Source organism: Filicampus tigris, chromosome 10 (genome assembly GCF_054856515.1).
Source record: "Filicampus tigris isolate MCC_2025a chromosome 10, RoL_Ftig_1.0, whole genome shotgun sequence".
NCBI lineage: Eukaryota > Metazoa > Chordata > Actinopteri > Syngnathiformes > Syngnathidae > Filicampus > Filicampus tigris.
The window spans coordinates 12,636,730-12,651,967 of record NC_141226.1 but is presented as its reverse complement, the minus strand read 5'-3'; the positions used below and the strand labels follow the sequence as shown (position 1 = coordinate 12,651,967).

The window sequence follows — 15,238 nt, the reverse complement described above, 5'->3', positions numbered from 1 at the left end:
TGTTTGGGATAGGCAGTTTTTCAAGGGTTTTATCCAAGTATTCCCATTGAAGACTCTTAAAGTGGAAGTCAACACAAACATTTTTTTTTTCAAGAATATCTTGGTCTATGCAAGCCCACTAGTTGAAACAGGGAATTCTGATAAATATTGCGTTTGAGGAATAAGTGTTAATCCCGGCTCGGATTCAGAAAACAAGTCAGCCGTGATTGGTCGTTGTGAGCAGTCGTGATGTCATTTTCTGTCCACAGAAGACAAAATGGCCGCCCCCAGAGATGGCTAAAAACGAGTGCATTAACACTTATTCCACAAACGCAATATTTATCAGAATGCCGTGTTTCAACTAGTAGGCCTGCTGGGAACATTCATTCATTCATTCATTCATTATCCATACCGCTTCTCCTCACAAGGGTCGCGGGCGTGCTGGAGCCTATCCCAGCTGTCTTTGGGCAGTAGGCGGGGGACACCCTGAATTGGTTGCCAGCCAATCGCAGGGCACACAGAGACAAACATCCGCACTCACAATCACACCTACGGGCAATTTAGACAGTCCAATCAACTTACCAGGCATGTTTTTGGAATGTGGGAGGAAACCGGAGAACCCGGAGAAAACCCACGCAGGCACGGGGAGAACATGCAAACTCCACACAGGGAAGCCGGAGCCGGGATCGAACCCACGACCTCTGAACTGTGAGGCGGACGTGCTAACCAGTCGACCACCGTGCCGCCTTTGCTGGGAACATATTCTTGAAAAAAATATGTTTGGGTTGACTTTCGCTTTAATAGTCCGTGAGTCCATCTATTATCTGTGATTGCTTTTCAATCAGTCCAGGGTGTACCCGCTTCTCTCACCCAAAGTCAGCCGGGATACTCTTCAGCTCATCCACAACCCCAATGGAGACCAAGGCTATCTATTTACGTACTTAGCTCCTGCCGTCCGTTGTCCGGTTTACCGTAACCAAACTGTACTGCTCGCTTTGTGCAAATGCGGCTAAGAAGCTTGCCCTTGGTCCATCTCACCTGTTCCAGCAGAGTCGATATGAAGTGTACCGCATGGTACACTTCAGTGTCACAAGTCTACAGGATTGAGGAAGCGCAAGCAGGAAGAGGAACAAGAAGTTAGTAAAGCAAGCGCTTGGTTAATTCAAGATGAAGCGACAGGTCTGCTAAAAGGTTCCTCACGTTTCTGATCTCCTCCGGCAATAGGAAACTCTCCTCCACAGCGGCCATGTTTCCTCTTCTGTCCTCATCTTTCGGGGCCTCCACTTCTTGTTCCTGTTGCCGGCCAGGCGGATGACTGAGCAGAAGTTCAGAACTTTCGTGTGTTTCTGCGATTTGTCCCCCAGTTTGCTTCTCGGCATCTTCGAGTAGACTAATTTGGTTTTCCTGGACTTGTTTTACATCTCCTGTCTCGCCTTTCTTTGTATCCTTACCACTTTCCCTGTTACTGTTGGTGGCCTTGTTCTTAAACGTTTCTGTCCTCAATTTTTTTCCCCTCTCTTTGCCAGTCTTGTCATCCCCAGTCCGGTTCTCCTCTGTGTCAGCCTCCTTCCAGTCCTTGTCTGTTTTGACCTTGTTCCTGTTCTTAACTGATTTCAAGTCTTCATTTTTCTCATTGTCCGTCTTTGTATAATCTTTGCTCTCCTTGTTGGTGTGCATATCCTTGTTCTTGCCTCTCTTGGCAACATCTTCCCTCTCTTTGTCGCTCTTAGTATCTTCTTTGCTGTCCTTGTCTGTCTTCAAGTGTTTCCTCTCATTGTCGGTCTTGGTTTCCTCATTCCAGGTTTTGTCTGTCTTTGCGTCCTTGTCTGCCTTTGTGTTGTTGTCGTTATTCTTGTCTTTATTTAAACCCTCACTCCCCTCATTGTCTGTCTTTGCATCCGTGTCCCTGTCCTTGCCTGTCTGTACATCCTTGCTGTAGTCCTTATTTTTTGGGGCATCCTTGCTTCTATCCTTCTCTGTCTTTGCATCCTTGTTCCAGTCCATGCCTGCATTTGCCTCCTTGTTCCCGTCATCGTGTGTCTTGCTTTCCTTGTCTCGATGTGTTTCTGTTTGTGCATCCTTGTCCCAGTCCTTGTCTGGTTCGCCTTCCTCGTCCCTGTCTGTGTCTGTCTTTGCATCCACGTTCCTGTCCTTGTCTGTCTTTGCATCCACGTTCCTGTCCTTGTCTGTGTTTGTATCCTTGCTCAAGTCCATGCCTTTCTTCCTTTCTTTGTCTATCTCTGCTTCCTCGCACCAGTCCTTATCTGTCTTTGCATCCTTGTTTGTGTCATTGTCTGTGTTGGCTTCCTTGTTCCTGTCTGTGTCTGTCTTTGCATCCTTGTTCCAATCCTTGTCTGTCTGAGCATCCGCACTACTGTCCTTGTCAGTCTTCAAGTCCTCTTTTTTCTCCTCATCTGACTTCACGTCTTTGTCGATTTGCTGTTCCTTGTTTGTGTTCTCATCTGCTTTAGTGTCCTCTTTTCTGTCTTCATCGATCCTCACGTTGTTTTTCCTCTCCATATCTGTCTTTGAAGACCTGTTCCTGTCCTTGTTCGTCTTCAAGTCCTCTTTTATCTCATTTTCTGTTATCGTGCCCTCTTTCCTCTCGTCTGTCTCGGCTCCCGTGACCTCTTTCATCCTACCCCCTGCCTCCTTGTCTCTCTTTACATCCTTGTTACTGTCCTTGTTTGTATTTGTGTCCTCTGTCAGATCCTCAGCTGCCTTGATCATGTCCTTGTTTATCTGTACACCCTCATTCCTATTCTCATCTGTCTTTTTGTGCTCTTTGAAGTCCTCAATTGCCTTGCTCCAGTCCTCGCAACTTGCCTTGTTTGTCATTGTTTCAACTTTCCTCTCCTCACCTTCCTTTGCATTCTTGTTCTCACCTGTCATTGATTCCTCTTTCTTCTCATCCTCTGTTTTCTTTTCTATGTTGGCATCATTGTTGCCCTCCTTTCTATCATCTTTCAGCTCCTCATCTGCCTTGTTCCAGTCCTTGTCTGTTTCTGTGGCCTTTTTTGTCTCATCTGTCCTGGTGTCTCTGTTCCTATTTTCATCTGTCTGTAGATCCTCATTCTTCTCATTTTCTGTCTCCCTGCCAGTCTTTATATCATTGTTCCTGTCTTTGTCTGTGTTTATACCTTTGTTCGATTTCGCATCTATCTTTTCTGCCTCAGTCCTCTCATTAGCTGTATCCTCCTCGCTCCTCCCGTCTGTATTTATGTCCTCATTGCTTTCCTCATTTGTCATCAAGTTGTCGTTCCTGCCTTTAGTAGTCTTTGAGTCCTTATACTCATCCTCATTCCTCTGATCTGTCTTGGTGTCCAGTTTTGTATTCTCACTAGTCTTTGTTTCGTCTTTACTCACATCGCTTGTCTCCTTGTCCATCTTTACATTCCTGTTCCTGCCTTTTTGTGTCTTTGTGTTTTCGTTCCTTTTCTCATTTGTCATTGTGTCAACCGTCCTCTCATTCTCAGTCTTTTCATCCTTGTTCCAATTCTCTTGCTTTTCATCCTCTCTTATCACATTGTCTGACTGTGCATCCTTGTTAGAGTCCTGGTCTGTCTTTGTGTCCTCTTTCAGGACTCCAATTGCCTCATTCCTGCCCTTGTCTGTGTTTACATCCTTTATCCTGTTGTTGTCTGTCTTTTCGTCCTCTTTCCTCTCATCGTCTGTCTTTGTGTTCACATTCCTTCCTTCATTTGTCATCATATCATCCTTCCTTTCTGTGGTAATCTTTGCGTCCCTGTTCCTGTTCTCATCCTCATTCCTCTCATCTGTAGTGGCATCCCTATTACTGTTCTCATGTGTCGTTGAGTCCTCTTTTTTCTTACCGCCTAAATCCTTGTCTGTCTTTAACTGCACACTTTTGTCATTGTCTGTTTCATTTAGTGTCTTAATATCATCATTCCTGTTCTTGTCTTTCTTTTTGTCGTTGTTTCTTTCCTCATTTGTCATCACATCACCTTTCCTCTCCTCATCCGTCTTTGTGTCCTCACTCCTGTTCTCGTCTGTCTTTTCATCCTCTTTCCACTCATCATCTGTCTTTGTATCCTCACTCTGCCTCTCGTTTGTCTTCACATCTTCTTTCCTCTCCTCATCAGTCTTTGCGTGCTTACCCCTGTTCCCGTCTGTCTGTTCATCCTTCTTCTTCGTCTCATCTGTCTTTTCATCCTCCTTCCGCTCATCGTCTGTCTTTGTATCCTCATTCTGCCTCTCGTCTGTCTTTGTGTCCTCCTTCCTTTCACCGTTTGTCATCGTATCATCTTTCCTCTCCCCGTCAGTCTTTGCATCTTTGTTCTTCTTCACTTCTGTCTTTCCGTCCTTTTTCTTCTCTTCAGCCTTGGCATGTTCCTGCATATCCGCCAGTGTCAGTGTCAACATGCTGTTAATGATTTTGTCAAACTCGACATCTTCCTCCTCGCTCTCCCACTTCCTAACGCTGTCTTTTCTGATGTCTTCCTCTTCCTGTTCCCCTTTTTGATTTGACAGCTTCGCTTCCAACTGATCCCGTTCCTTTCTCGTTACTCTCCCTTCCTCCTCTTCTGATACCATCCTATCACCAGATAATTCTTCCACTGCTGCATCTGAAAAAAATTCGCTCATTGGTTCCTCTACCGGTTCTTCTCCCATGGATTCCCATTGTTCCCCCACCGTTTCCCCCCATGGTTCCTCAGCTCGCATCAGCTTTCCTTCGTCCTCCCCGACTCGATCTAACTCGTCCTCAGTGGAAGAAAACTGCGAGGCGCTGACGAGACTGGCCAAGTGGCGCACCTGAGTGGCCTGTGCCGCCTTGTCCTGCTGCAGCCTCCACAGTGTCTCCTCATGAGCAGCATCTTCGCGGTCCAGCTCATCCTCGGTAGAGGAAAACTGAGTAGCGCCCGCTTGAGTGGCCAACCGGCACAATTTCACCTCCAGCGCTTCTTTGTCCTCCTCCTCTTCTCCCTCTTCCTTCTTATCCTCCTCATCCGTGGCTCGGTCAAGCTCCTCGTCTGTGGAGGAGAACATTGTGGCTCGGACTTCCATCTCCAGCTGGCTGAGTTGGTGTGTGAGTCCTTCAGTCTCTTCCCCGTGATCCTTACCTTCGCACCCTTGGTCCTCCTCGCTCCTTCCTGCTCGGTCTAGTTCATCGTCAGTGGACGAAAAGTATGCCAGTCTGGACTTTGCCACCAACTTGTACAACCTATATTTCACCTCCTCCTCTTCCTCCTCCTCCTCCTCCTCCTCCTCTTTCTCATCCTCCACCCTCCCTCCTGCCAAGTCCATCTCCATGTTATCCTCGTCATCATCTTGGCTTCTCATTTCTTTCTCCTGCACGTCACTCTTGTCTTTTGCGTAGTACAGACCTTCATCCCTGACTGAGGAGTTGGGGACGTGTTCTGCGGGTTGTGGTGCATCCAACATAAGCTCTTGCTCCACTTGACTGATGCTGACGTTCTGGTGGAGCAGATCAGGAGTCACGGCATCAGGTGTCAAAGTGTCAGGAGTGTCGTCGTCGTCGGAGGGGGAACGGGAATGGACATCTTTCCTGTTATAGTCCTGTGAATTGGAAGAAGGTATGATGTGAATACAGGTAAGTGAGTTAGGTAAGTTTTTGATTCATTCAGCACATCGGGGCTCAACTTTAATAGTGGAAATAATTCGTAAGTAAATGCAGTAGTGATCTGTAGGGATTGAACCATCGAGTCGACGCGTCAATTTTACCACTCTGCAGTGATGGTTATGGCTTGAGGTCAATTAATCGCCGAACGCGTGTTTTGGCAACAACACGGACGCCTCGGCTAAATCAACAGGTGGTGGGTACACGCGGCAAACTGGCTTCAAGTGCGTGGCAGTATTTTACTGAAAAAGATGAGACAGGTGGCATTTTGGCACTTGCAAAATATGCGAATCTCTCCAAAAATACAACAAAAGCACAAGTGCTATGCATGCCGAGCTGATAAGGTATCCACTATCCTCAAGCCAGCTGACAGCAAATTCACACAACATGCTCCTGTAACAGAGAAAGGACAATACGTATACTGGAATGGTCAGACATTAACCTCTTTTTTTTTTTTTCTTTTCTTTTTTTTTTATGTTGCCAAACAAATTATTCAACTATGTTTCACTTAACCTTCACTCTACTTCCAGTTGATACATGCTTGCAATCCTCTGAATCGTTCATTAGCCCCCACCCCGACTCTCTCATCCAATCACAAATCACAGACACCTTCAGGGTCTCACAGCCGATCAAATGTTATCAAACCTTTGCAACAAGCCACGTAACACACTGCAGGTTTGCTACAGTAAATCTCTGCGTCGGCTTGTGGTTGGAGGCCCTGATGACCACACAAAAAAAAGAGAAGACGTTATCAATTAGTCAAAGTCGACTCCTATCATCTCCTTAGCGTTGACTACAAAAAATCTGCAGTCATTCAACCGCTGGTGCATTGTCAGATTAGCACAGAGATCTGCAAAAATAATTGGACAGTAAACTGGTAGGTGAATGCAGTGAAATGTCATTTTAATGTAGCGGATAATTAGTTTAGAGCACTGAATTTACACTTGAGTGCAGTGAATTGGATTGTGATTACAGAAAACTGAGGCCCAATTTTGCCTTACCATCAGAAGAGGTCCAGAAAGTGTTGCTCTTCTTTTACTTCTTCTCTTCTTTCGTGATCTCTTCGCTTTTCCAGATGCCGCCTCGCTTGCGGCTCCGCTCTCATCCGGCGTGGCCTTCCCGTTGAAGGTGATGTCGATGATGCCGGTCCGGTGAGACGATGGCCGCAGCATCTGCCTCCTGACAGTAGCCGCTGGAGATTTTTGAAGCTTCCCTTCGGACTCTGACGGAGCTTCTTTTCTATTCTCGGCATCTCGACGGACTTTAGAGCCTGTCAGCTTCCTGTGGAACTCCTGCAGGATAGCGCCCCAAGAGGAGTCCGGCTCTGGTTTGGCTTCGTTGTCCGAGTCCATGCCCTCATAAGCGGACACCGCTCCGGACTCTTTCTCCAAGGCGCTGTAGACCAGACTCTTCCTCTTGGCCAGCAGGCTGGGCCGTGACAGCTGAGCGCTCTGCAGGGCGATCCAGTTCCCGTCTGGACTCTTGAGCACAGAGGACACACCTCCTTGTGCAGGTACGTGCGCGCATGTGGGGACAAATATGAAGACGAGGACACAAAATTATGAAAGTGGACATTTAAGTGCCCTCTGGAAATTGTTGAAGGGGATTGTAGATGATACATGGACATGCTGTGAACTGGGTGGTGTGTTTGTGCAGTGTGTTTCCAGTTTAGTGCAGTGAATTGGCATATTAGTGCAGTCGAGTGTCACTCAAGTGACATGAACTTTCAAACTAGAACAATTAATTGCCAATTTATCATAGTGAGTTTTCACATTTACTGCGGTTTAATGTCATATTCCTGCAGCAGTTTGTCGGTTTAGTGCAGTGAACTTCCATTTTGGTTTCAGGAATTGTCATATTAGTGCAGTGCAATGTCAATTTAGCACAGTGAACTTCCAATTTAATGCAATGACTTATCTTATTAGTGCCGCAATCTGGTGGGTTAGTGCAATGAAATCCAGTTTAGCGCAACGACTTGTAGTTTAGTGCAATAAACCTCAAATTTAGGGGAGTGAATTGTCATATTGGTTGTAGTTTGGTTGGTTGATGCAGAGGGCCTCCATGTGCAGTGAACTGCCAAACTGAACTTACCAATCCTTCCTTTAGAATACATCGAAAAATAGTTGAGCAAACTATTTAAATGCGCTCTATAAATTGCATTGTATTGTATTTACTGGCTTCTGATTTCAAAACTAGTGATCCATCAATTAGTTGCGGAGAAGTCGATCATACATTTACGCAGGTTAACAGTCGTAACGGCCCTCCGAGTGAAATCAGAACTACGATGCGGCCCGCGACAAAAACGAGTTTGACACCCCCCGCTCTTGGAGAGTCTAACTAAAAACAAATGCAACGTACCAGAGTTTTCCAAACGCTCAACGCTTGTCCAAGGAGACATGGTTGAACCCCCTTCCTTAGGTGATGTCTGACGAGCGTCTCGGTTGTCGTCCATCAGCGAGAAGGCAGATTGCGACCTCTGCAAATGAGACAAGGCAACAATTTCGGTGGTTTGTCACTTGAGGACAGCAGTTGTCGTTGTTGAGTGCAAATGGTGAGGCGCTGTGTGTTGTCACGCACCCAGAGGCCTTTGAGGTGCTTAATGGTTCCGTCGGCCTGGTCGCCACGGTGGTGGATATCGCGCTCCGGCGATCCCCCCCGCTCGTACTCGTCCCTCACGTCAGCCGAGGTCTTCCTCCTGGAGATGATCTTACATGCGTGATTAGAACGTCAGCTGGCGTTCTTGCATGAGGTCGTGCGAGGGCTCCACGCACACAATAGTCTCATCGCGCCGCATCGAACCTGTTCAGTAAATCCGGCGTTTTCTTGCTTACTTTTTGCATGATTGTTTTGGCCAGCTCCTCAATGAGCTCTCCTCTGTGCTCGCGCAGGTATTGGGCTTCATTCTGATGACACATAAGTACACAAAAAACATAAGCTGATTACGTCCTAAATACATATCTCAGGTCAAAAGCTTTGCGTTTTTGCATTGGGGAAACAGATTAGCAACAGGAAAATCTTAACGTACAAACAGTGGCATGTTTGAAATTGCTAGCACAGAGGAGATTTAGCATACACTTGGTGAAATAAGAATGCTGAGCGACAATAACCTGACTGGCGGCATCAAACTCCGCGTTGGAAATGGCCTCGTCTATGGCTTCCTCCGCCACCCGGAAGGCCACAGTGAGCGTCTCTGCCATGCTGTGCTCTGAACAACAACACAAAAAAGTGAAGTGAATTGTCATGTTATTGCATATTAAAGATACACTCCAAAAACAGTTGGGTTCAAAATAACACCATTTTGGGTCAAACATGGACCGATCCACTACTTGGGACAATTCGACCCAACTTTCTGGGTCATTTTGCAGTTAAACAACCCCAAAAATGTGTTGTTGTTTTTTTTGTGTGTTTTTGCAAAACAACCCCAAAAATTGGGCTGTTTTGTACAAAACAATTCAAATTTGTGGATTGTTCCATTTTTGACCCAAAATCGTGTTATCTTTAATCCAACTGTTTTTAGAGTGTACGGTCATCATTATGCAAATGCAGGGAACTGGTAGGTTCCTGAACCAAAATGACCAAATTGGAGCATTGCATTGGTGCAGTAAACATCCAGTTAGTTCAGTTCATTTGTGGTTCAACGCAGTACACTGTGGCTTTGTCCACTGAATTCTGTTGGCATTGCTGTGGGCTGGCAGGTTCGTGTATAGAACTGACAGCTTTGGTTTGAGTCCATTTTCAACTTTTCCAGTGATGAACGTTGGTCACCTTCAGTTTGTCTGTAGAAGGTGGCGTCACTGCCACAGACGCTGCCTTCATTGCAGATGCTCTCCTCGTAGGTACTTCCCTCTGCAAAACACAAATACGCTTTTTCCAACTTTTACAGAATGAGAAAGAATTGCCGTTTATGTTCCCCGGGCCACGACGACTGAGCCGAGGCCTCTGAGGGCTTGTGGGTCAAGAGCGAAGGAGTTCTAATAGCGACGGCTTCCCCTTCTAACTGAGCTTTGAGCTCTGACCACGTCACGTCGATATTCATGCAACAATGCGGCCGTTTGTGGTTATGTAAGTGCATTAGCGCTTGGCCTCGTGTGTGGTATTACCAGTCGCCGGGTCACAACAGAACGCAGGGTCACTCCCAATCACGTGTGGGGAGGGAGGAGGTTTACAACCAGCCACATGAGAGAAACTGCACATAGAAACGCATGTTTCTTATCTTGACAAACTCGTAAGTTGAGTCGCTCTTATCTCAAGGCACCCCTGTATTTGTATGTTGAAGCCACAGCAGCACTAGTGAACTCTGCATCTCTCATTTCAACACACAACACGAGAGCAAAAACAAACAAAAAAAAAACAACTAATGGGAATCTGGAAGCGCTCCGAGTAATCTTTTGAAGTTATGTGACTTTAATTCTAATTACTCCCGCCCCCCCCAGCCCTCCATAAAGACCTGCGCTCCCACTCGAGGCCATTAGAGATGTACCCGTGAGCTCCGAAACTGGGCTGTGCTCGGCCAAGTGTCTCCTATAGATGGTCTTCAGCACTTTGGCGCTGCCGAAGCGCTTGAAGCGTCCTTTCACGTGCGTGTAGAACCAATCCAGTGACTGTTGCTTTAACAACCTGAAAAACACACCAGCATGTTCATGAAAAATTCTCCGAGCACAAACATATATTTTTTAAGAATATATTCTATGCAGGCCCATTAGTTGAAACACGGCATTCTGATTAATATTGTGTTTGTGGAATATGGATTAAGCACCAAAATCCACCTGTTTTTAGCTATCTCTGGGGGGCGGCCATTTTGTCACCTCTGTCGACTGAAAATGACATCACAGTTGCTCAGGGCTCAGGTAACAACCAATCATAGCTCAGCTTCAGATAACAGGTGCGATCATCCGATCGACGGCTCGCATCTTGGAGAACCCCCTAAGTTGGGTCACTCGTATCCCAAGCCATCATTGCAATTGTTTCTCAACCCGTGATGCAAAAATACTGTACTGCACATTTATAACCTAGTTTTGCTAAAGCAGCAAAGAAAATGCGAACGTACAATGTGTTCTAAGTACCACGAGAAGGACAAAAATTGTGCTGTTCATTCTGCTGACTGAGTTGGTCATAACAAATATTAAATCCATTTCTGGAGCAGAGGCCAAAGACCGCATTAATATGCGCTGAGGTCACGCGTGCGCGCGCACGCATGCACACGCAGAGTGTCAGCGTGAGAGTCATCGCTTACCTGCTCTTCCGGCAGGCGCAGCAGAGCCAGGCTTTGTCAGGCTTGCTGTAGAGCCTGCAGGCCTTGCACACGTTGTAGAGGCAGTCGCGACACCGCCGCTTGGTGTTGAGCAGGAAGCTGAAGGGCGCGCAGCAGCGGATGCAGCAGCGCTGGTTGAAGTAGCGCTGGCGTGACAGCAGCAGGCAGCGACTGCCCTCCTCGTCCAGCGCCTGTTTCAGCTCGCTGGCGAAGGGGGGGGGGGGGGGAGCGCAGGGGGGGATTTGGAAACAAAAACATGAGAGTCGATTTTTGGGAGCAAGCGGATGCGTGCGATGTGCGAGGAAGGCAAGCGGTGTTCAAGTTCAGCGGTAACTTTGCATGTCATGCATTGTAACGCCTCCCGTGCGACGCCACGAGTGGAGTTAGCGGCGCTTAAGTTCGACAGCAACAGAAAATGTTGAGCGTTGGAACCTCTCCTCGGGATTTTGCCAATCAAATGATTTTTGTAAGCGGCTTTAGAAGTGGAGCAAGTTGGTGCGTTCAAGGCAGGTAAACGCTGAAACGTAAAATGTTGTGCGTTTTCGCGTGACATGACATGCCCGATCAAATGGATTTGTCATGTCAGTTTTTGTTGATTATGGCGGCGCCATGTGGACAAAAGCGGGAGTGTTTTGACAAAAGTCAACCACATTTCCTCCCAGGCCCTCGCCGGCCTGTAAATTGGACTGAATTACATTTCTATTTCCAGTGGCTGTGTGAAAGATGAATAGCGATGAGCTAATGAATCTAATTTTTTTCAAACAATACTTTTGTTTTTTTTGTTTGTTTTGGGCCATGACACCAGTAATAGCTCATAGACATTCGAATCGACTTCCGTCCTTATCGCGAAAGGAGGACGTGAGTATGCCGTAGAGCAATTCAAGACATTTGTATTCTTTTTTTTTTTTGTGTGCCAGGGTTGCTCCCATCCTCCTCAAAGTTGCTTAGTGCCAGTAAAACCGATACAGCCCCCTTCCCCCCCCACCACAGCATGAAAAAAGTCCCATTCAACTACTTGCAGGTCAAAGTTTCATCAAAAGAGTTGTGAAAAAAAATATATTAAGGTCGAATTCTTGCTCAGTGCTGCTTTAAAATCAGTTTCTTGCGAGTGGAACAAGTGGGAATGTGCGGGGGTGGGCAAGCGGCGCTTAAGTCGGAGAAGGCTTGGACAAGACTTAAAGCTGCGTTGTGTCGGATGGCCATGAGGGGGCAGCCTTAAGTAAAAGTTTGGACATATGTGATTTGTCAGAGATGAGGAAACAACAGGAAAGGGTTGTGGCTTCCTGTTTGCTGTTTGGAGCGTCTGTCCTAATCTTTACAAGGCCTGGAATGAAAATGGAGCCCAACACTAATAAGATAATAGTAGATTAGATTTGGATTTAGACTTAGATTGTATTTCAATTCGGATTGTTTCATAATCCTATCATCAAAAAAAGAATAGGTAGAATAGAGTAGACACAAATAAGGAAAGCACACAAAGGACGAGAATAACAATAATGAAAAAATAAAGACATGTATTTTAGAAATGAAATTAAATACAAATAGAACAAAAACGACATTTTTTTATATTTTCATATACTTATCTGTATTTATTTATTTTACCGGCCCTGACACCGGCAGTAAGGGATGCCGTCTGGCTGAAGAAGGAGTCCTACTGGGACTTTTTGGCCTGTGGGACTCCGAATTGGTTGCTAGCCGATCGCAGGGCACACAAAGACTAAACTCCACACTCACAATCACACCTAGGGGCAATTTAGAGAGTCCAATCAACTTACCATGCATGTTTGTGGAATGTGGGAGGAAACCGGAGTACCCGGAGAAAACCCACGCAGGCATGGGGAGAACATGCAAACTCCACACAGGGAGGCCGGAGCCGGGATCGAACCCACAACCTCTGAACTGTGAGGCAGACGTGCTAACCAGTCGACCACCGTGCCGCCTGATTAAAACTCATTTTATATTTTTTTATTTGATGATTGGCTGGGAGTATGTCAATTTTAAATGCTCCAAAATAGTTTTTTATCCTGTAAAATGACATCTAGAGACAGATTTTAACTTGTCATTAAGTGCGCAAGTTAGGGCTGCTCGATTAAGCGATTTTAACGTTCAAATTGGCACGTTTGATTTAGTTATTTTTGGTGTATCGAAGTGTAGCCCATTTGTACTTTCTGTATTGTGTTCTGTTTGTACATTCTCTTCGTATTTGTACTTTCTGTTACTCTTCTCTTCGTATTAAGATCTCTGTTTTCCGGTGGTGTTTGTCATGCGGTCACGTGAGTAGCGCGTTCAATCCATTTGCTGAAATGCGGAAGCGATTGTCCGCTGGCCGAGGAGAAAGTGACACACGTGGGGGATTGTTTGCTGCGCGAGCCGACTATCTGAGCCGACTGCCGAGTGAGTTGAGGAAGCGAAGTGGAGCGTGTGCTCAACTGACGGAATTGGCCAGGTCGGTGGTGAGCTAGGAGCCCAGGATTGAAACTCGGAAATTGCCTGGAATAGAACTGAACCATTCTGAATCATCCCTGCTCTGGTCAGGCTGGTAGGAGGCTGCATTTTAGCCAGCCGATCCCCTTCATTGAACTTAAATTGACTGGCATTTTGAGTTCAAAGAAAGAAAAATTAAGTTTGAATAAAAGACGTTCAAAATACTTCATTTTTCATTATTTTTTATTTTACAAAGAAATCGTAATCGTAAAATCGTGTTTGAGAGAAAATAATCGGGATTCTCTTATTAGGCAAAATCGAACAGCCCTACAGCAAGTACATGAATAACACAGATGGGATGCCACAAGGGAGGTGGCGAGCCAATCAATGAGAAGCGCCGGGTGCGACGTGCCCACCTGAGTCGCTCCTCCTCTTTTTTGCGCAGCCTCATGTCACGCTGCACGACCTGCAGCACGTGCTCGGCCTCGTTATCGCTCAGGCCGGACAGATCCAACTTGCGGCCCATCGCAGACACGCTGAAATGTTTGCTCAGCCCGCTGTCATGTCAACATGAGGATGCACGGCAATATTTACAACCTGAGAACAAAAATTAAAGCTTCATTTTGAAAAGTCACATTTGTTTAATGCTGTGTACACGTTACACAACCTAATAAAATCAAGATATAAATGTAATATTTTAATATAAAAAAATAAACAGCAATAGAGAAAAGAGGATTGCTGTTAGTCAACACTTGGAGTCACTGTCTTTCAAAGCCAAAGACCGAGTTGAGGGCGGCTGTTGATTCAAATCTGACTTTCAATCAATCACTAGAACAACCTTTTAAGAAGCTGTAAAACATTTCCAGATTGAAGGGTTGCATACTCCAAGCAAACCAGGAGAAACTTATCCATGCTTTTATCTCCAGTAGACTTAATTATTGCAGCGCTCCTCTGACTGGACTCACTCAAAAGAGCTTCGAACGGCTGCAGTTTATTCTGAAAGCTGCGGCTCGGGTTCGGACCAGAACAAAGAGATCAGAACATATTACTCCAGTCCTGAAGACTTTACACTGGCTCCTAGTCAGCAGGAGAATATATTTTAAAATTCTGGTACTGGTCTATGAATCACTGAATGGCGTATGTCCTAATTACATATAAGAAATGCTAATGGCATGTAAAGCAAGCTCTGGTGTCTGCAGAGTTCAAAGCAAGCATGGTGCATCAGCATGTAGCTGTTATGCTGCATGCAAATGGGATAAGCTGTCAACAGATTTTAAGTCAGCCCCAAATGCTTTTAAATCCAGGATGAAAACTATGTTCTTTTCCCCTACCTTTTATTAAAGTATTTCAAAGTAGTTTTATCATCATGTTTCCCAAAATGTTGTTCTTGAACTGTTTGTTCTTTTTGTAATTTTAGTAAGCTACTTTTTATTTCAATACTTGGCTTTTATATGTCTTGAACTATTTTGTTTGTACAATTTTGTTGTACATTTATTTACTTCATTTCAACAAGCATCTTATTGATGTTATTAGTTATAGTTACTTAAACACAGACACAAATCCGTGAATGTTTTTCATGATAAAAAGGTAACTATAATATAATCTATCAAAAGAAGAAATACTGTAAAAAAAAAAAAAAAAAAAAAAATGTAACTCTTGTTGTGGACAAGCAATTAAAATGTCAATACGGGTTAAATACACTCTGGGATAGTTAGTACAGAAAACCAAAACATGTATTGACTTACCGAGGTGCTGGTCAGAACAGAGAAGAATGCAAATGTTTTTCATAAGTCTTATTTTGAAACTATAAGCATGTAAAATACAAGTCATGAACCCTTAAGTGTTACTCCACCTAGGAGAAAGTGTAGCAGCGCTGTACGAGAACAGGACCGCCTTGCTTCTGTAATCCCTTTGTAGAAAGAAAAAAAAAAACAAGTAAATGAGGATAAGCTTCCTCCACCTAAATCACTTTGCACAATAAAGTA

At 45.2% G+C, this 15,238-nt stretch overlaps 1 protein-coding gene across 7 annotated transcripts in view; it reads right to left on the bottom strand.

The window, feature by feature from the left end:
* myripa (myosin VIIA and Rab interacting protein a) overlaps positions 1 to 15,238 on the bottom strand; it is an 18,886-nt gene extending 3,648 nt beyond the window's left edge. Inside the window, exons 1-12 of one of the 7 annotated variants that reach the window (XM_086044001.1) lie at positions 14,999 to 15,238; positions 13,670 to 13,850; positions 10,812 to 11,033; positions 10,059 to 10,195; positions 9,344 to 9,424; positions 8,686 to 8,783; positions 8,410 to 8,481; positions 8,156 to 8,284; positions 7,937 to 8,054; positions 6,580 to 7,082; positions 1,180 to 5,517; positions 1,018 to 1,074 (exon numbers count right to left, since the gene is read on the bottom strand). In XM_086044001.1, coding sequence (XP_085900127.1) covers positions 1,018 to 1,074; positions 1,180 to 5,517; positions 6,580 to 7,082; positions 7,937 to 8,054; positions 8,156 to 8,284; positions 8,410 to 8,481; positions 8,686 to 8,783; positions 9,344 to 9,424; positions 10,059 to 10,195; positions 10,812 to 11,033; positions 13,670 to 13,779 — 5,865 coding nt within the window. In that variant the 5' untranslated portion in view covers positions 13,780 to 13,850; positions 14,999 to 15,238. Of the gene's footprint in view, positions 1 to 1,017; positions 1,075 to 1,179; positions 5,518 to 6,579; positions 7,083 to 7,936; positions 8,055 to 8,155; positions 8,285 to 8,409; positions 8,482 to 8,685; positions 8,784 to 9,343; positions 9,974 to 10,058; positions 10,196 to 10,811; positions 11,034 to 13,669; positions 13,851 to 14,998 lie in introns of those variants that run through there. The other 6 variants (XM_086044002.1, XM_086044004.1, XM_086044005.1 and 3 more) reach the window with 6 other exon arrangements.